The sequence below is a fragment of the Spizellomyces punctatus genome (genome assembly GCF_000182565.1).
Source record: "Spizellomyces punctatus DAOM BR117 chromosome Unknown supercont1.10, whole genome shotgun sequence".
NCBI classification, from domain to species: Eukaryota; Fungi; Chytridiomycota; class Chytridiomycetes; order Spizellomycetales; family Spizellomycetaceae; genus Spizellomyces; species Spizellomyces punctatus.
The window spans coordinates 372,534-394,903 of NW_015971546.1; the positions used below are offsets into that span (position 1 = coordinate 372,534).

General features: G+C 49.0%; 1 protein-coding gene across 1 annotated transcript; it reads left to right on the forward strand.

The window, feature by feature from the left end:
* Positions 1-177: 177 nt before the first annotated feature.
* SPPG_05841 (amino acid adenylation domain-containing protein) lies at positions 178-22,215 on the forward strand (the record flags this gene model as incomplete). The annotated part of the gene is made up of 14 exons (XM_016754050.1): positions 178-357; positions 433-606; positions 695-1,276; positions 1,344-4,661; positions 4,719-8,057; positions 8,123-11,398; positions 11,457-13,242; positions 13,326-14,845; positions 14,904-16,656; positions 16,715-18,270; positions 18,340-18,806; positions 18,868-21,766; positions 21,839-21,922; positions 21,986-22,215. The coding sequence occupies 14 exons, from the start codon at positions 178-180 to the stop codon at positions 22,124-22,126; spliced, it is 21,075 nt and encodes a 7,024-aa protein (XP_016606915.1). The 3' UTR covers positions 22,127-22,215.
* Between the last annotated feature and the right edge of the window lie 155 nt (positions 22,216-22,370).

Sequence of the window (22,370 nt, forward strand, 5' to 3'; positions counted from 1 at the left end):
CTCCAATGAAAGCTCATCGCAGCATGATTCTCCAGCAAAAGCATCCAGTTTGATCTTCCGCCATGTCCATGATGTCGTCTCATGCAAGAGCCTTCAGCTCCAATATTTCACTTCAGCGTTTCTCACCTGCCCTAATCATCCAGTTCTTGATATCTTGCTAACTTTACGCCCCGAATCATGTCGTCCCAAACCCAACAAGCGATCAACTATCGCTCTCCTCGCATTTTGACCCAAATTGGATGGACAACTACGAAAGCCCTCAGATTGGCTTGTATCAATGCATATGGGGACGAAGGTGATGTCGTTGCTTCCATTGCCCATGTCGCTTGGAAGATCTTCGTTGGCAAAATCCCAAAGGTTAGATTCGATTTTGTCTCGCTGCAGGAGAAGATCATTGAGAGATGTCATCATTTTCATACTTACAATGTCCAGACTGCTGCATATCGGCACCTAATAGCCAATGCACAACAAGAACTGGAGAACAATGCTCAAGGAGAGTGCACTGCGTATGGCGAATGTGCAGCAGATGCAAATGGACGTCCGCTGCAAGCCGCTTTTCGTGTCCTTCAACAGAATAGTACGGATGAGCCCATACCTAATGTACAGGTTAGAGCGACATGCCAAAAACAAACTTTGAGCACCATACGACCCACCTGCACTCCCCTAACGTGTCATTAACATACCGTCTTTCTAGACTCATATCGTGCTCGAAATGCTCCTCAACGAAGACACATTTGAGTTCCGCGCCATCCTCCACTCGGAGGAGATTTCCGACGAGGCTGGAATAACAGTCCTGCGCGAATTAACAAACATAATGCGTGAGATCATCGACATACCCGAAGCAGCAGTAAGATTGCCTGCTAACAGTACCGATAGTGACCTTACCGCGAGCCTGTTTCCAAACCTCACCGGGAAGATCCATCACCGTGGACATACCGTCAGCCTTGACGCAGTTTCGCACACTTCATTCATCATTAAGGACTTGGACGGCCACCTCCGAGCCCTCGAAACCACGCCTGAAACGCTCGGTAAAGCCGCTTGGGCAAAGCTTCTTACTCACTACACTGGGGAAAACGAGGCTGAATTCGGGTTACTTCGGGGTGACAACGACTGTATTGTCCCAGTCCAGCTTTCTCTAGATGAGATAGACAACAATGTGGCCCTACTGCAAAAGCTGATGGAACAGGAGCAGGTGGCCAGGATAGACTTAATAGATCGTAGATGTGAGACCCTGCTGCAGTATGGAAGGACGCCCACAGCTATCAAGTCTCACGGGGTGAGTTTTGACCTTTCAGCTCCCAGCATTCGTATCATGCCATCGCTGTGCTAAAGAAATCTTTTAGACTATCCTCCACTTGATCATGCACCCAACAGATGAAATCGATCAGTTCAAGCTCACCGTTCATTATAATGAGAAGCTGTTGCCCCGACGACAAGCCATGTTGCTGCTTCAACAATTTGAGCACGTCTACCGCGGAATACTAGAAAATCCCTCCGCCCCACCACTAGAGCTTGCTGACACATTTACAGAGGACCTCCTGTCCATCACTATCGCAACAAATCCAAACGTCAATACAGAATCGGCACCATTCCTTCACTCATTCTTTGCAGCTACCGCGTTACGCTGCCCGTCAAATGTAGCGCTAGAGTTTATCACGTCCATGTCACCATTCTCCATACAGTCATGGACGTACGCATCCCTCGAGAAGGAATCAAACAAACTCGCCAACCTTCTCATTACGGCTTACAATGTCCAACCTGACGACATTATTCCCATCTGCATGGAGAAATCAGCATTCATGTACATATCGATTCTCGGTGTGTTGAAGGCAGGGTGCGCATATTGCCCGATCGACTGGCAAACTCCAGTTGAACGAGCCCAATATATCCTCGAAGAAACCAAGGCACATGTCATTCTCATCTCCGGCGACGGACGCAAGCTTGCCTCACACCCACAGTTTCCCTCTGACGTGGTCGTGCTGCAGCTGGATGACTCTGCGTCGCCATTCCACACGTCGCCGGAAACCACACCACCGGTTCCGGCACTTTTGACACACCACCTTGCATATGTCCTTTACACCTCAGGTACAACTGGACGCCCGAAAGGCGTAATGATCTCTCACGACTCGGCCACTCGATCAATCCAATCGCATTGCGCAATGGTTCCTTGCAGGAAAACAAGTAAATTTCTCCAGTTTGCAGCAACTACGTTTGATGTGTCAATATTCGATATGTTCTTCACTTGGAGGAATGGCATCACACTAGTAGCGGCAAAAACGGAACTGATGCACAGGGACCTAAGTGGGGTTGTCAGAAGTGGTGGCATTACACACTTGGACTTGACCCCAACCGTAGCCGGAACTCTCCGAAAGCAGGACGTTCCTGGCCTGGAAGTATTATTCTGCATCGGCGAGGCGTTAACTCAAAAGGTTGTTGACGAGTTTGGGTCTGCAAATGGAACCGACTGCACGCTTCTGAATGCCTACGGGCCAACAGAAGCAGCAATCTCATGTACGATCGCGAACGTCAAGAAAGATGCTGGTACTTTGCCCGCAAATATCGGTACACCGTTTCCGACTTGTTCCATCTACGTCATTGCCCGAGGGAGCTTATATCCGGTCCCCATCGGTTGTATTGGTGAACTTTGTCTCGCCGGCACACAGCTGGCGAGGGGATACTTGGCCCGTCCCGACTTGACAACTGACAAATTCCTCACCTTTCCGTACAATGGTGAGCGGATATACCGCACGGGGGACCTGGTACGACAACTATCGGACGGAACAATCGAATATCTTGGCCGAATTGACGATCAGGTGAAATTAAACGGATACAGGATAGAGCTGGCGGAAGTCAATTCTGCTCTGATGCAGGCAAACAACGGCGTTCAACAAGCGGTAACGATGGTGCTGAGGCATCCTAGTTGGATCCGTGATCAAATGGTCGTGTTCCTTTCTCTCATTGGTGAAAAGCGGCCTGGAGAGGCTTGCGAGTTCTTGAAAACTTTTGGAAGAGAATCCACTCTGTCGAATGCTGTGTCGTTGGCAAAAAACTTGCTAGCACCATATATGGTCCCGAATATTTTTCTGCTTGTCAGCAAAATTCCCTTGGGGACGGCGGGGAAGGTCGACCGTAAGTGCTTGAAGCAAATGTTCTTATCCTTGTCCGCGGAAGCTCTCCAAGATATGCTTGGAGGACACACGTCAGAGGTAGGTGTGAATGAAAAATGGACCGCCGAACAACATTTTCTTCGACAGATAATTGCAGAGACAGCTGCAGTCCCACTGCACACTGTTGAAAAGGACACGACGATATTTCACGTTGGCATCGATTCAATCGGGGCAATGCGTTTCGTTGCACGGCTGCGAGAAGAACGCGGCATTGAGATGTCCATAATCGATGTCATGCAGAATCCGACCGTCGCCCTCATGACCCAATTCATCGATAATCGGGAATTGTCATGCGCAAAAGTTCAACCACCAGCGGCGAACGAATCGCATGTTCTGGAAGCGTTTGCGAGTCGTGTGCAAGAAATCGTGTTCTCCCAATTGAAGGGTGTAGTGCCGGATGCTGTGAAAGGGATATATCCCTGTACACCTCTCCAAGATGGTCTTCTGTACGGAACGCAAAAGACGCCTGGTGCCTATTTCACGCACGAGACGTTCACACTTCACCCCAGCGTAGACCTCGAGACGCTCCAAAGAGCCTGGATGGCTGTCATTGACAATAACGATATCCTACGCACTAGTTTTTGTCATGTTGGCGATTCCACAGCCACCTTTGCCCAGATTGTTCACCACAGTGTCAAAATGCGGTGGACCTCCCGTATCGTACAGTCAAAGGAGCTGATAGCTAAAGTGCAGAAAGATCACATATCCACCTTTGGAAGCTCCGTATTCACCGCTCAAGACGTTCCAATGTCTTTCGTGTTGTTCGAGTGTGGGGACATCAGGTCTCTTGTCTTGTCCATTCATCACGCTCTATTCGATGGATGGTCCTTGCCACTTATTTTGCAAGATGTGCAAACGGCTTACAGCTCGTGCGGCAGCGATCTACCAAAGCGACCTCCATTTTCAAGGATGATTCCGCATCTGTTAGGGGACAAGCAGCCCGCAAACAGCAGAAATTTTTGGACCGACGCGCTCAGCAATGTCCGGCCAGTTGCATTTCCTGGCCTCTCGCAGACGACTGTCTTTACACCCGGCAGCCATACAGTCACCCGCAAAGTCTCGACATCTCTGACTGAAGTAGAGCGCCTATGCCGCCAAGCAGGCACATCCATTCGGGCGGTGGGACAAGCAACTTGGTCCATCCTCCTCTCTGCCTATCTGGACACACCGGATGTCACATTTGGCCATGTTGTATCAGGCCGGACCCTCGATGTTCCCGGAGTCGCTCAAGTTATTGGGCCATGTCTGAATACTGTTCCATGTCGCCTGCGTATCGACCAATACAATAGCATTCATGAGCTGCTACAGGATATCCAAAGGCAATATGTGAATATGCTTCCATACCAGCATACGCCATTAAGATCTATACAGAAATGGTCTGGTATGGCTAATGGGCTATTTGACACCATATTTGTGCTTCAAAAGACCGATAATGGTGGACACGGTTACGAGGACGAAATATGGAACTGGGTTGACACAGTTGATGAGGACGAGGTAAATATTCGACATTGTTACATTCATTCAACTTGCTTATGGATTATGTGCTTCTAGTATGCCATATCGATAGAGGTCGAACCCATTGCCACCAATGATACTGTTGTATTAAAAGCCATTTGCAAGAATGCCCTTTGTTCTCAAAGTCAATCCGAACTTTTAGTCGCCGAGTTCGAAGCCATCATGCTCGGAATTCTTCAACACCCTTCCAGCAATCCAAATCTACTGCACCAGTTGAACCTGCCGGGATCCGTACTATCTATCAGCCCAATGGCGCATTTACCAGAAACATCTCGGACTGGTGCCCTCTTCATGCATAGCTTCGTGGAGAATCAGGCGAACACCAATCCCACTGCTGTGGCTGTGAACTTTGTTTCGGAGATCACGAAATCTGGGGAAGCTCTCGGAGAGGAATATACTTATCAGGCATTGGACCGTGAAGCAAACCGTTTTGCCAATCTGCTACTCGCGAAGGGTCTTACATTGGGTGCCGAGGTGTCGCTCTGCGCGCCAAAGTCTCTGTCATGGTTTGCTGCATTGCTCGGAATATCCAAAGCCGGAGGCGTTTACGTTCCTATCGACCATGAGGCACCTGTGGATCGGAAGCGATACATCCTCAACGACGTGGGAAGTAAATATGTTGTCACAATTTCGTCTTTGGAGGTTGAATTGAAAAAGGTGGTACCTCTTGATACGGAATTCATTATTCTCAACGACGATCAAACGAGAGCCCATCTTTTTGCCCAGTCAGATCTTTCGCCTTCAGTAGAACTCACGCCTTCGGATCTCGCATATATTCTTTATACATCTGGGACGACCGGCAGACCAAAAGGCGTACTAGTAGAGCATGCTAACGTAACGCACAGCATCGAAGCCCACCGTCACCTTATCAAATGGCATCCAGCAGCTCGGTTTCTGCAGTTCGCGTCATGCTCTTTCGATGTATCCATTTACGAGATGCTCTTTCCCTGGAGCGCGGGCATGTGCGTGTGCGCTGCAGATAAAGATCTTCTTCTCAAGGACCTGGAATTGGCGTTCCGTGCCATGCATATCACACACGCAGAGTTAACCCCGAGCGTCGCTTCAATGGTTAAACGACAAAACGTGCCGCAACTGGAAGTGCTGCTTACAGGGGGCGAAGCTTTGACTCAGAATGTTTTGGAAGAGTGGGCAGATGGCGAAATGTTGTATAATGCGTATGGTCCTACCGAAGCAACAATTGGGTGTACAATGTTGTGCGGAGTTCAGAAGTCCGCAAAAGTTTCGAACATCGGTCGTCCTTTTCCGAATGTTTTTGCCTGCGTATTACCGGTTCATGGCGAGCGCCATCCGGTCTTGAAGGGTGCTACCGGCGAACTTTGTGTGGGGGGTCCGTTGGTGACCCGCGGATACCTTGGCCAACCGGAGTTGACGGCGGCGAAATTCATCAATTGGTCGCCAGTATCATCACCGACCTCTATCGAACGCCTTTACAGGACGGGGGACCATGTCCGTTTGATGGCAGATGGCACATTGGAGTTTTTGGGTCGTGTGGACGATCAGGTCAAGATCAACGGCATCCGGATCGAGCTGGGCGAAATCAACAGCAGATTGCGGGCTGCGTCCAAAAATGTCATCAATTCCGTCACAACGCTAATAGGACGTTCTGGTGCTTTTAAGAGTGAATTGGTCGCTTTCCTCGTGATGGATACAGCTTTCTCAAAGGAGTGCGAGATTATCCTGTCGAATGAGAAGTTCAGAGAAATTCGTGAAAACATTGTCCCGGTGTTGAAGCGAGAGCTTCCTTTGTACATGGTTCCAAGCTTCATTCTTCCTATTACCGCTCTTCCTCTAGGAACGACGGGCAAAGTGGACATAAACCGGCTGAGTGCGCTGTTCCAGAATCTTTCGCCAGAAGCTTTGCACAGTTGCCAAGCGCCGGACGACATATCTGCAAATGAGAGCTGGACGGACTTGGAGAAGGTTATACGTGACGCGATTGTCAACCAGCGAGAAATCACAGTCCACCTCGTTAGTAGAACCAGCACGATTTTTGAGCTCGGCCTGGACTCTTTGAGCGCAATATCGTTGTCGGCCAGTTTGCGGAAAAAGGGCCTCGAGTTATCCGTGTCTGATATCATGCAGCATCCGACAATTTTGGAGATGGCAAAGTATTTGGAAGCGAGGGTAGACACCGGAGGACGCGAATCCATCGAATTATCAAGCTCATTGGATGTATTCGCCACATATGAGGAGCAGAGTAGGAAGCTGGCGGCAGAGAATCCTTCCTTGGCCGGAAATATCGAATGTGCCTATCCATGCCTTCCACTACAGGAAGGAATGGTGGCGGAATGCATGAAGTCTGGCGGTGCATTGAACATCAACGAAATCACGTTGGACCTAGAACCATGGGTTGAGTTTGAGACGCTGAGGCACGCTTGGTTACAGTTGCAGGAGCAAACTGATATTTTGAGAACTGCTTTTTTTGCCATGAGCGATGGCAGCTACGGTCAGGCCGTGCTTGGCAGCAATAGTGGTTTCATAGCTTCTTTTGAGACGAAATCTTACGCGAGTCAGCCTAGTCTTTCGATACTCCTAGAACAACAGCGAAATCAAGTGGTCCAAGACATGTACAACATGAAGCCACCAGTCAGCGCATGGGTGCTTCAAAACGAGAACTCAACGAATACGAGATTGTCTATTATAATTCACCACGCGTTGTACGATGGTTGGAGTTTACCATTGCTCCTGAACGATTTCAAACGACTGTATCATGGTCAATGCGCTCCTCGGCGCCCGCTGTTTCGTGAGTTTGTTCGTTACGTGGAAAATATCGGGCACACCCAGGAGGAAGTGTACTGGAGACGAATATTACATGGCGCAACGAGCTGTCAATTCCCCGACCTTAGTGGGCGGCGCAAAGATACGGATGGTAGTCCCCATTCATGCGAAGCTTCCAGACATCTGAGCGCTACCCGCTCAGAACTTGAAACCGCGGCTCGAGCTATCGGCGTTACTGTGCAGGTGTTGGTTCAAGCTGCGTGGGCCAAATTACTGTCGTACTACGTAGGCGAACCAGATGTGACCTTTGGACATGTTATTTCCGGCAGAACGGCTCCTGTGAGCGGAGTGGAGCAGATTGCTGGACCATGTTTCAACACCATTCCATGCCGTGTGAATCTCAGTGACAGAAAATTGACGAACAGGCAATTGCTGCAATCAATTCAAACCCATAATTCCACGGCCATATCGCACCAGCATGCATCTTTGAGGTTGATCAATAGATGGATCGGGGCGTCCACCGAGCAGCCACTGTTCAACACAATTCTTATATATCAGAAGACAGAGGGATGTTCCGCCGAAGATAATTTATCTCAATTGTGGAAAGAGGAGAAAGATGGTCAAGTTGAAATCGACGTAAGTTCCATCCTGACACGCTGACTGGGTCCTCGTACAAAAGCACTCATTAGTCCCGAATTTAGTATCCTGTCTCGGTAGAAGTAGAGCCTCTTGCAAATAACAGGCTTGCTCTTCGCATATTGTGCCGTAGCGATGTAGTTCCAGAAGAACACGCGAACTTACTGGCACGACAGCTGGAATCCGTTTTGCTAGATTTGACACTCCGACCAGACGGAGTTGCCGCGGATATCCCATTTGATGAGCAGGAGGTCGTTTCTATCTCTAACCCTACTCCAACCGTTGTGTCTGGCCTCCTTCACGGAGCCGTTGAAAAATATGCAGAAGAAAGCCCGAAAAAAATTGCCCTCGAATGGGCGATGTCGATATCCGACACCACCATCGATATGGAAACGTGGACATATGCAACCTTGAACGAGCAAGCAAATAAGATTGCGCATCTTTTGCTGTCGAAAGTTCAAAGCTGTGCAGTTGTGCCCATCTGCTTAGACAAATCCCCCCTCTCCTACATGGCAATTTTGGGAGTGCTCAAAGCTGGATGCGCGTACGTTCCTCTCGACCCAGCACTCCCGCTTGACCGACGGCTGTTCATTGTGAAAGACACGAAGGCACCCGCAGTACTTACCACTAGTCAATATGCTGCAGCGCTTCAAGGAGGGAAAGCGATGGATTCGTCCTTCGATATCATATCCCTGGATTCGGTAGATCTTCAAGGTCAATCCGCAAGAAACCCCCGAGTTGCGACAAATCCTTCGGATCTCGCCTACATACTATACACTTCAGGAACAACCGGTCTACCCAAAGGCGTCATGGTCGAACATGGCAGCGCAACAGCGTGTTTGCACTCATTCCAGAGCATGTTACCGTGGCGTCCTGTATCACGTTTTCTTCAATTTTCATCGTTCTCCTTTGATGTTTCTATTTCAGAAACATTCATGCCGTGGCTCGGGGGCCACACGGTGTGCACTGCAAGTAAAGATACCCTGCTGATAGACCTAGAGCAAGCCATCCGCATGCTGAAGATTACTCATGCTGATCTGACCCCAACGCTGATTACCCTTCTTCATCGTGACCGCGTACCAGATCTGAGAGTTCTCATTACTGGGGGCGAGATGATACCGCAAAAGATATTGGATGAGTGGGCCGGATTGAACGATATATCTCTGTACAACGCGTACGGCCCAACGGAAACGACGATCAATTGTGCAGTCAACCGACAAGTGAAGCGATCCGCCAAACCTGCAAACATCGGACAGCCACAGTCGAGTTGCTCCATTTACATCTTGTCGCAAAGCCTACAGTGCATTCCAATCGGTGGAATTGGGGAATTGTGCGTCGGCGGGATTCAAGTCGCTAGAGGATACCTAAATTTGCCTAAATTGACACAAGACAAGTTTTGCACATTCCTGAATCCTCTTTCTGGAAAAGAGGAACGTGTGTACCGAACGGGAGATTTGGCGCGAATGCTACACGATGGAAGCATCGAGTTCATTGGCAGACTTGACGACCAGGTCAAGCTCAACGGTCTCCGAATCGAACTGGAGGAAGTGAATGCAGTACTCTCAGGCTCTGATCCTAACATTTCTAACGTTGCTACGCTGGTTTTGAGGAGACGCGAACAGCAAAACCATCAACTCGTTTCTTTCATTGCACTCGGAAATGAAAGTGGCGATTGCAAGATAATTAAGGGCGACTTGCATGCGAAGGTATTAGAGAATGCGACGGATGCCGCCGCACGAAAGCTGCCGGCATACATGGTCCCGACACACATTCTGTTGATCAATACGCTACCTTTGGGCAAGACTGATAAGGTGGACCGCAAAGTCCTCGCTACCCTTTACACGGACATCCCCTCGGAAGTCCTGGATTCATGGGGAAGCCAGAATGGAGCCGATGGAATCTGGTCCGACGAGGAGAGTCACATCAGGGACGCTTTGGGAGAGATAGCAAATGTGCCTTCAGATACGATCAGTCGTCATTCCTCCGTTTTCCAGTTGGGACTTGATTCAATCAGCGTAATTCGCTTGGCATCGTTGTTACGAAAGCACGACATTACATTGACAGTGTCTGAAATCATGGGGAACCCGTCTATAGCACGTATGTCTCACCATTTAAAGCATCGTCAGAACGGGATGGAATCAAGACGGCACAATATTGCTCAAGCGAGGAACATGATCGCAAACTTTGAGAAGCAAATCAAGCCTGCGTTATTGGCGCGCTCGACGCAGGAGCAGAGCGATGCGATCATCTCTGTTTACCCATGTACCCCGCTTCAGGAAGGAATGTTGGCCGGTACATCGAAATCGGATGGCTTGTATATCAACCACTTTGTGTTTGAGCTGGAAGAGCACACCGACTCAGAACGCTTATTAGAAGCCTGGCGAAAAGTCATCGAGCAAAACGACATTTTTCGCACCAGCTTTCATCTCACCAATGATGAAACCTTTGTCTATGCCCAGGTGGTTAATGAAAAGGTTTGGATGCCCGTGAAGAACATTCAAATCCAGCACGGCGGAGATTTCCCCGCCGCGTTCGATGAACATACGAAATGCAGCACAGCGACAATAGGAGATTTTCGCCGACCTCCACTTGGATTTGCCCTCGTACGAAGTCCATCTCAAGCCTGGCTCATCGTTTCTATACATCATGCTCTCTTCGATGGTTGGAGCTTTTCTCTTACCCTCACGGATGTCCAGGCGCATTATCGCGGAGTACCCCCACCTTTGCGACCTCAATTTCGATCATTCGTGGAGTCCACTGTGGGACAAGTTGAGGACAAATCTAAGTTGTTCTGGCAGGAAAGGCTAGCCCGGGCAAATATATCTGAATTTCCAGATAACCTTCATGGGAAGACGTTCAAAACCCACGAAGCCAGTGCACCTCAATTGGTGGAAATCTTTTCAGAAATTTCGTATGGCGAAGTTGCAACACGTTGTCGCGAGATGGAAGTCAGTGTTCAATCAGTAGGACAAGCGGCCTGGGCTCTCCTTCTGGCTGCGTATCTTGGCCAGAAGGATGTTATATTTGGCCACATTGTCTCCGGCAGATCAATTCCTGGCTCTGCAGCTGTCATTGGCCCAACATTGAACACCATCCCATGTCGCGTGCAAGTGGATAAGCATGCATCGAATCTGGATCTTGTTCGCCATGTACATCAATTCAACATTGAAGCCATCCCTTATTACCACACAAGCCTGCGGGCAATCATGAACGCATTGGGAAGAAACAAAGATGCTAAACCATTGTTCGATACTATCTTCCTGTTCCAGCAATCGCACCAAGAAGTGCATACGGACGAAACTACGTTATGGAAAGAAATAGCCGGTCAGGCAGACGTTGATGTAAGTAGCTTTTGTCTGGTATTTAAGCGCATGAGTGACTGCTAATCAAAGGCCATAGTATGCAGTTAGCATCGAGTTGGAACCTAACGATGACGTCTTAGTGCTCCGCGCGGCATGCAGGCCGAGCCTGATGCCCGAGGATCAGCTGAATCTTCTCTTACGCCAACTGGATATGATTCTCAGGCATATCATCCAGGAGCCGCACGGAAAGATTGGCGATTTTAAAACACCGGCGCTCGATCTCATGTCTATTCAGCCGCGAAAGATCCCCGACTCACTGGTCCAGAAAAAGAGACGATCCTGGTTCTGTCCGCGGAACTTCAAAACAAATCACACCATCGATACGATGCATCAATTCATCGAGAAGCACGCAGCCGCTTCACCGCACCGGATATGCTTGGAATTCGCTTCGTCGATCTCGAAATCTGAAATCCATAGTTGGACCTACCGTGAATTCAATTCCAAAGCGAACAAACTCGCACGTTTTCTGCGCAATTGTGGCGTTACCCGCAATATGTTGGTGCCGATTTGCCTCAAGCAATCTCCTTGGATGTATCTGGCTATCATAGCTGTTTTGAAGGCTGGTGCTGGGTATGTGCCCGTCGACCCGCAAGCACCGGCAAAACGGAAGACATATATCTTCTCGGATGTAGACGCGAGTTTCGTTCTTACTTCCCCAGACATTGCAGATATTATGGAGGAGCTTGAAGACGGGACACCGAGGCAATATATCTGCGTTGATGATTCTATCGAGGGTAGACTCAAGACGCTATCAAGTTCGAACCTGCCCAATAAGGTTACCCGAAATGACCTCGCGTACGTCATCTACACCTCGGGGACAACAGGGTTGCCCAAGGGCGTCATGATCGAGCACGGCAGCGCTGTAGTTGCAATCGAATCTTTCCAACGGCTAATTCCAGCTGACCAGCACGCGCGATTCCTTCAGTTTGCCTCATTTACATTTGACGTATCGATTTTCGAGATGTTCTTCGCATGGAGTATGGGACTTACTCTGGTAACAGCGCCGCGGGATGTGCTGTTGGCTGACTTAGAGTTGGCAATGCGTGTGCTCAACGTCACACACGCAGATCTAACTCCAACGGTGGCCACATTAATTCGACGTAGTGCTGTACCATCAATTGAGCTTCTGGTGACAGGAGGAGAAGCCTTGAGCCAGCAAGTCCTAGATGACTGGGCTGGTACTTTGTATAATGCATATGGCCCTACTGAAGCCACAATCGGGTGCGTGCTGAGGCCAAGCGTATCAGCCGAGATCCGCCCAACCAACATTGGGCATGTATTCGACTCGTGCTCCGCTTTCGTCTTATCAGAGGATCTGAATGTTATACCACGCGGTGGTGTTGGTGAGCTATGTATCGGGGGACCGCAGGTTGCTCGAGGTTACTTGAAGCGACCGGATCTGACAGCGGAACGGTTCGTTTACTTGCCCTTGGCAAAAGAGAGGATTTACAAAACCGGGGATTTCGTTAGAATGTTAGCCGATGGCTCCATTGAGTTTTTAGGACGACAGGACGATCAAGTGAAGCTCAATGGATTGCGTATAGAATTAGGCGAGATCAACTCTGTCATGTGCAAAGCACATCCCGACATCAAAGACGTGGTCACACTTGTGCTCAAGCACCCGCAACTGCAAAGAGAGCAGTTAGTCGCCTTTGTCGTCTTGAAGAGTGACTATAGGACGGCGGTGGAGCCTAAGATTATTGGTTCCCTTGCGACATCTACAATTTTGAAGGAAGCACTCAAAGCTGCTAGGCGAGCACTACCGCTTTACATGGTGCCGGCTCATGTCTTTTTGACAAGCCTGATTCCGCTCGGAAACACAGGTACTGGAATCTTCCTGAAATCGATGAAAGTGTTGACGCTAATATCCGCCCCCTTCCCCCTTTTTCTTTTTTTCTCACTACAGGAAAAGCGGATCGTAAAGCTCTCTCGTATCTGTTCTATGACTTGGACGCGAATTCACTCCAAGCGATGCAGGTGCCGGACATCGATCGTCCTTGGAGCGAACTTGCAAGAGAGATCCGTCGCTGTCTTGCACAGGTCGCACGCGTACCAGTGGAAATGATTGGACAAGACTCATCCGTTTTCCAGCTCGGCCTAGACTCGATTAGCGCTATTCGTCTCTCATCGGAGCTGAAAAAAAGCGGGCTGAACATTGGCGTATCTGAAATCATGCGATGCTCAACAATTGCTTTAATGGAGTCGCATGTGCAAGATAGCCGTGACAAACACCACGAGGACGTCCAACTGAAGAGGGATCGCGAAGCATTTTTGAACAAGTTTGTCGAGCGCCACCAACGCGGACTCGATGTTGATCTCAATGATGTTGTCGCAATCTATCCCTGTACGCCGTTACAAGAAGCCATGCTAGTTGAAACCCTAAAGTCCACCAAACGCCCTTATATCAATCATATTCCGTTTGATCTGCATCCAAGTGTGGACGTGAAACAGCTTGTTGATGCATGGCAGGCAGTCGTTGCTGCGAATGATATTCTCCGTACAAGCTTTCACCCTGTCGAAGATGATAGGTACGGTTATGCCCAAGTTGTTCAACGGGGAAGCACGGTTCATTTCATGGAGCGGCACCTGGAGCACGACGAAGATCTTCAAACCGTTATTAAGGAGCAGACTGACGTGATATTTAAAAATGTGCGAGATCTACGACGACCACCTTTGGGCTTTGCCTTATTGCAGGGACCGATTGGTACCTGTTTGTTGCTTTCGATTCACCACGCTCTATACGATGGCTGGAGCTTGCCGCTGATCTTACAAGACGTGAGGCGCAAGTACAAAGGAGAACCCCTTTCAGACCGACCCCAATTTGTCACTCTTGTGAAGAGTATTCTGACGGAGTCTGAAGAAGACTCCAAACGGCATTGGCTAGCACTGTTGGATGATTGCCATCCGTCTATTTTTCCCACAACCCTTTACGGGACCCATGCACCCTCTGAGTCTGATGTATCATTTTTTGCGTCGAGAGTGTGTGGCGTGGACGCTACCGACATATCAAAAATCTGCCAGAGTTTGGGTGTTAGCATGCAAGCTGTTGGACAGGCTGCATGGGGACTTCTCCTTGCTGCCTATCTAGGCGAAGACGATGTGGTTTTCGGTCATGTTGTATCTGGACGATCCGTACAAGTGGACGATGTTGGCGATGTCATTGGCCCTGCGTTCAACACGATACCAACACGAGTAAAGCTTGCGCAGTGTCGGACGTACGCAGATCTCCTGCGTGCGATTCACGCTGCAAATGTTTCGGGAGTGCCTTTCCAACACACCCCGTTGAGATCCATTGCCAGGTGGACAAGCCAGTCAGCATATGGTTGGTCCTTATTTGACACCATCTTTTTGTTTCAAAAAACCGAAGATAGTTCGGAAAGTGGTGAACCGTTGTGGGACATTGCCGAAGGCCATGCGGAAGTGAATGTAGGTAGTCTTTGTGCTGTTCAGTTGGACATGTGCTAAACTAAGGATTTTTCTACAGCATGCGGTCAGCATTGAGATGGAGCCCACCGGCAAGATTCTCCATCTTCGCGCATCCTGCCAGGCTAAAGTCATGCCGCATGCCCATTTGACGATGCTCTTAGAGCAGCTTGAGCGGATTATTAAGCGAATAATATCGTGTCCGGAAGAAAGTGTTAGAAGCTACGGTATGAAAAGCACCTCACATCTGGCATCAGTACATGAACAAAAGCGCAAAGTGAAAACCTCAAGCATAACTACCCTGCACGGTTTCCTTGAGCACAATGCATCTCGTCTCCCCACCCATCCCGCTCTCGAGTTTAGCGCTCCTGTTTTAGCCGACAACTGTGATACTACCATTTTCACCTATGCTGAATTAAATCGCAAGAGCAATCAACTTGCTCACTACTTTATAAGTAGAGGAGTAACGGCCAACACCTTTCTACCCATCTGCCTTGAGAAAGGAATATGGATGTATTTGTCGCTGCTTGCTGTCTTGAAAACGGGTGCGGCATACGTCCCCACGGCCCCGGAGATTCCTCCTGAGAGGAAGGAGTACATTTTCAAGGACGTAAATGCTCAATTCGTGGTCGCCACTGAGCCAGTGTCGACAGAGATTACGTGCGGCAATCCAGACGCGACAGTACTTGTCGTTGATGATCGGATGACAGAGATTCTTCGAGAGTTTCCTGACACGAATCCTGCTGTTCCCGTTTCGATATCCGACCCTGCGTATGTCATCTACACATCTGGAACCACTGGTGTTCCTAAAGGAGTGGCTATTCAGCACGACAGCGCAGTTGAGGCATTTACTTCATTCCAAGAACTCATTCCTTGGAATGCTACCTCACGGTTCCTTCAGTTTGCGTCTTTCACATTTGATGTATCAATTTTTGAAATGTTCTTTGCTTGGAGTACCGGCATCACTTTGGTTTCAGCACCAAAAGACTATTTGCTGGCTGACTTAGAGCAAGCGATGAAGAAATTGAGAGTGACGCATGCAGACTTAACGCCAACGGTCGCTACGATGATCAGACCTGACAACGTTGCTCTTGATATACTCGTAACTGGTGGCGAAGCGTTGACGCAGCAGGTCTTGGATGATTGGGCTGGGAAGGGCGTCTTATACAATGCTTACGGACCAACGGAAGCAACCATTGGATGCACCATGCGAAAAGTCGATTCTAATACGAGTCCATTGAATATTGGCATGCCATTTAATTCCTGCTCAGCTTACGTGTTGAACGGCCCCGAAATCCTTCCCCGTGGGGCCATTGGAGAACTCTGCATAGGCGGCCCTCAAGTAGCTATGGAGTACATCAATAATCCAAGTCTCACCTCTGAAAAGTTTGCCATCTTGCCGGCAACCAACGAACGCATATACCGGACTGGGGACTATGTTCGTATGCTCGCAGAAGGATCCATCCAATTCTTGGGGCGGCAGGATGAACAGGTCAAAATGAACGGTCTTAGGATTGAATTAGCAGAGATCAGTTCTGTCTTAGCAAAAGCCGACGCCGCATCAATTTGCGACGTTGTTACGATGGTTTTAAAACATCCGGCTCAGGAAAGGGATCAGCTTGTTGCTTTTGTGAGCTTACTTCCGGGAAGGGATGAGACGGAGAGTTTGCTCGCTGAAGAATGTAAAATTATCGGTTCGGCGTTCGAGTCTCCAGTGTTGAAAACAGCGATGGAGATAGCCGCTCGAAAGCTTCCCATTTATATGGTTCCGGGGCTAATTTTCTTGGTGAACAAAATTCCCCTTGGAAATACCGGTAAGAGCAATCACACGAACCGCTTAGGTCTGGCAGACAACTAAACTCATCAATACAGGCAAGGCGGATCGGAAAAAGTTGGCACAAATATATCAAGGATTAGACATCACCTACCTGCGGTCTGCCGGCGCCAACGAAGAATCAGATGATAATTGGACGCAGACGGAAAAGGTGATTCGGCAATGTCTCTCGGAGGTATCAGGGGCTCCTTTGCAATCTATCACCCGACACAATACGTCCATTTTCCAACTTGGACTTGACTCCATCAGCTCGGTTAAGTTATCTTCAAAGCTCAAGAGCCATGGCATTGTTCTACCTGTACCCGACATTATGAAATTCCCCACCGTAGCTCGACTATCGAGTCGGCTGTCGGAATTTAATGCTGATTTGGAAAAGGAGAAAGTGGAAATGGCCCAAGCTGCAAAGCGTGAGAAGATTCTTGTGGACTTCGACGCAAAGTTCACGCCTGTTGTTCTGGAAGAGTCTGGCTTGGAGGATGGCGCTGTGGCTGCTGTCTATCCTTGCAGCCCGTTACAGGAAGGAATGATTGTCGAGACCTTGAAATCCGAAGGGAGGCATTATTTGAACCACGCCATTTTTGAGCTCAAATCAGCGGTGGATGTGCAGAGGCTGTTGAATGCATGGGAGTCGGTCATTCGAGCCAACGACATCCTCAGAACAGGTTTCTATTCCGTTGACAGTCCTTTATGCGGCTATGCGCAAGTTGTTCTCTTGAAGTCCAAGATGCAGCTTACCGTTGAGTATCTCTCCAGGAATGACCAGTTGCGGCCTGCGTGCGAAAGGCACATCCAAAATGTAACTCGTTCGATGCTCGATTTACGCCAGCCACCAATTGCTTGTGCAGTGCTTCATGCTCCCCAGCAGAAGTGGCTGGTCGTGACGCTTCACCATGCGTTGTACGATGGTTGGAGCTTGCCTTTGATATTAGACGATGTTCGAAAAGCGTACATGGATCTGGAGCTGACAAGGGTGCGACCACAATTCAAAGAACTTCTGAAGTATATCTTGATGGATTCTCGAGTGGATGCCCAAGAACACTGGAGCAATGTCCTCACGGGTTTTACACCAACGGTGTTTCCAGATACCCTGCTCGGTACCGCATATATATCCGGAACATCCAAGACCTCCACCCATTTCGAATCGAGGATAACTGAATTGAAGGTTGAAGAAGTGGCGGCCGCGTGTCAGACACTAAATGTCAGCATGCAATCATTTGGGCAAGCGGCCTGGGGTCTGCTCCTGGCTGCCTACACCGGCGAAGCCGATGTCATATTCGGGCGAGTGATATCTGGTCGCTCCATCCCCCTTGACGGAGCTAATGATGTTATTGGGCCATCCTTTAATACGATCCCCTGTCGCGTCCAAACGGAAAATGTCTCCAATGCACAGTTGGTCACCGCTGTCCACAAGGCAAATATTGATGCCATTCCCTATCAACACACTCCCTTGTCGTGGATTCTAAAATCGACAGAGAAGAATCGCGATGGCCTGCCGCTGTTTGGAACACTATTTTTGTTCCAAGTCGGATCTGGTGAAAATGAAGATGACGATCACCCACTCTGGACAACGATTGGAGGAGAGGCAGAAGTGAATGTGAGTTAATGAAAGTTACTTCAGTCAAATGCAACCCCCCTTAACTGAGTCATGCGCATCTGTTACCAGTATGATGTTACCTTGGAAATTGAGCCGACAGGCCCCAATTTTGCGGTCAGAGCTACATGCAAAACCTCCATCATGCCGACATCCCATCTCTCTACTCTTCTGCTGCAGTTCGAACACATCCTCACAAACCTTATCCGAAATCCAGATCGCCGCCTTTTGCCGTTGGATGATCCGTTGCCTGACAGAATGATGTCCATCATACCGCGGACTCGCGACGCCAACGTTGGTGGCATGCTCACCGATCAACCACTCTATCTGCATACATGGGTGGAACATAACGCCCAATCGCAGCCCGATGCGATGGCGTTACAATTTGCGAGAAGCACGTCGCTAACGCAATATCCAGAAATTGAGACAATTACATACGATATGCTCAATCGGAAGTCCAATCGTATAGCGCACTTCTTGATTTCTCGCGGAATTCGTCCCGAGACCTTTGTCCCGCTTAGTATGGACCGGTCTCCTTGGTATGTGTTATCGTGAGTTTCGCATTCGATGTAAGAAGTCTTACATTTTCTTTCCTTATAGGATGTACATATGCATTCTTGGGGTACTCAAAGCTGGAGCAGCGTACGTTCCCATGGATCCTGATGCCCCACCCGAGAGGAAACGGTTCATGCTCTCTGACGTTGGAGCAAAAATTGTCCTCACAACTGCAAGTGATGCAATGAACCTCAGGACTTGCTGTCCGGATGAGATAGAAGTCATCTGTGTTGATGAGTTGGACGATCTCATCTCAACATACCCACAGACAAACCCACATGTTGAAGAGTTCCCTCAGTCAACGCTCGCATACCTGATTTACACTTCAGGCACCACCGGGACGCCAAAGGGCGTAATGATCGAACACCACTCTGTGGTCGAAGCCATTCTCTCTTTCCAAGAACTTATACCGATAAGTGGAACTGCCCAGGCACGATTCCTCCAATTCGCTTCATACACTTTTGACGTGTCGGTTTTCGAAATGTTTTATACATGGAGCATGGGAATGGTAGTTGTGAGCGCGCCAAAGGACGTGCTGCTTACCGATTTAGAGAATGCTATCCAAATCCTCGGTGCCACCCATGCAGATTTGACCCCAACCGTAGCTGCCATGGTGAGGCCGGAAAATGTACCAAGCTTGAAGGTGCTGGTGACGGGAGGCGAGTCTCTGACCCAGCATGTAGTTGATGCGTGGACTGGAGATGGAGTCACACTTATCAATGCTTACGGACCGACCGAAGCCACGATTGGCTGTACCATGTTTGTCGGAGTCGAGTCTACCACCCAACGAAATAATATTGGACAAGTGTGGCCGTCTTGCTCGGCCTATGTTGTCTCCACATCACACGATCTGCTTCCGCGCGGTGCAGTTGGAGAATTATGTGTCGGCGGTCCACAGGTTGCCCGAGGATACCTCAACCGCCCCGATCTCACTTCTTCAAAATTTATCCAGCTACCTGCTGGCGGGGAGAGAGTATACTGCACTGGCGATATTGTGCGCTTACTTCCAGACGGATGCGTACAGTTTCTGGGACGGCGGGATGATCAAGTTAAACTAAATGGATTGCGCATTGAACTGGGCGAAATCAATGCGGTAATTACAAAATCGGATCCTTCTATAACGGACACGGTTACAATGGTAGTTAAACATCCGAAGCAAGTTCGAGATCAGATCGTTTCCTTTATCGGATGCGACAGGGATGTTAGGCAAATCCAGATAGACAAGTTCGAGAACATGCTGCTGAAAGATGACGATGGAACTTCTACCAAACTTATTTCAGCTGCGTTGCATGCGGCGCGACGTCACCTGCCGGCGTACATGGTTCCCTCGCTCATCGTTCCACTGACTGGTCTGCCGCGAGGGGCAACTAATAAAGTAAACTCGTCTGCCCTTGCCCGAATGTTCAAGAATTTGGATTTCAAGCTGGTTGCCAGTCTTACGAAGCAGATGGAAGACAGCGACGGCGGCATTTCGGGCGATCTTGCCGAAACAACTTGGACAGACCTGGAGAGCGCCATCCGGAATGTTTTGGCCGAAGTCTCTTCACTCTCTCTGGACGAAATTACGCTGCGAGCCTCAATTTATCATCTTGGATTGGACTCCATCAGTGCGATTCGCGTATCGTCCAAGCTTCGTGGATTGGGTATTCACATCAGCGTTGGAGAAATACTTCGGCAAAAGACCATCAAGAACATTGCCGACTTTTTAACTGAAAGAGACAGACTTCCAGAATACAAACATCAACCTGGTGCTACCCGGTTGATGGCGCGTGAACTCGTCAAAAACTGGATTGGAGAAGATTTCCTCAGTATTGACCTTCCCAACCGGTTATCGACATCAATGCCTGCCGTTGCAGGCGTATATCCAGCGACGGCGGGTCAAATCTTCACCCTTTCCTCCTGGCATATGTCCCAAGGCAGATACTTTATGCCATCCTTCATCTTCACATCGCGCGATGCTATTGATGTACGCCAGCTCGAAGAAGCGTGGATTGCACTCTTGAAGCGTCATGAGATCCTGCGCACCGGTTTCCTTTCCACATCCTCACAAACGGCACCCTTTGTGCAAATTGTGTTTGCTGATCCAGTCGTAAACTGGTCGTGCGAAGCTTTTGACATACCATTGGAGGAGAATATCGTTAAAGAGCGTGTCGAGTACGAAAAAATGCAACCTGCGGTGGTTTCTTCACCTCCTGTACGCCTTCATTGCATGGCATTCCAGGATCGCGCAGCTTTGGTGCTTACCATTCACCACGCATTGTATGATGGATGGAGCATTCCGCTTCTTCTTTCAGATCTTTCGACCCTTTACCGCAAGCAGCCATTGGCGGAACATAGTGTACGCTGGTCCGACTACCTTGAGTACGCTTTCGAGACACGTCAATCAATGGATAATAGCCCTCAGCAAGAATATTGGCGTAAAATGCTGGATGAGACAGGGACAGCCTTCTTCCCACATTTGAACGCCTCGTCCCCAAATTCGACAGACACTGCTCTTTATGTGCCCGTTGCAATCCCTAATGCTGCAAAATATACGTCAGCGTGCCAGCGGAAAGGAATCACCCTTCATTCCCTATTCCTTGCCGCCTGGGGACAACTTCAAGCCAAATACACCAATGCCAACCATGCATTATTCGGACTTTACCATTCCGGACGATCCATTGGTATCAGCGACGTTGATACCCTGCGTGGTCCGTGCGTGAACGTCCTTCCCTTCCAGGTCCGGAATGCAAGAACATTGAGTGTGTTGGATTGCGCCAAAAATGCGCAGGACGAGTTGGCAATGCAGAATGAAGCAGTGCCTTGCGTGTCGATGCATGATGTTCAAGTGTGGAGCGGTTATCCAGGCCAGCCAATCGTTAATGTATTTGTTAACTTTTTGATGTTTCCAAATGGTGGAAATGATGGAGATGATGCGAAAGTGGAACTTTTTAAGGCATGCCGGGTAAGGCGCTGTTGTGATATAGGATCTCTCTATCGATGGCACTGTGTATTTACATCTATTTCACTCTACCAGATGCGAGACTGGGAGACACAAAATGCCCCAATACCAGCCTCTCACAAAACCGGACTCGACGGATGCCTTGCAGCTCCTCTTCAGGTTAGTTTTTCCATCTGCTCAATCTTTCCGTGCGATAACCGCTAAACATTTACTTCACCATAGAATGATATTGATTTGGAAGTCGCTGTTCACAATGATGTCATCAGTTTAGGTCTTTACTGTCCCTCGCATGTTATGTCTATGGATCAGGCGGGAAGCGTTGTAAAACAATTATGCGATAGTGTTATAAATGCATTAGATTAGATCGTGCACGGCTCCAAGCTAGATATCTTGGAATTTGCGACGTAGAATAGAGCAGTTTTTTATGATATATGCATATCAGTATCTTTTCATTTTGATTTTGCCATATTCTGATGGTAATCAGCATTCATATCTGCAAGATGCCCCGTTGACGCCTCGCGAACACTTTGGCAATGCAAGTCAAGAATAGACCTGCAACGCACAAACGAACCTGCCCTTCGCATCTTTGCAGGAAACCGGCTGGTTT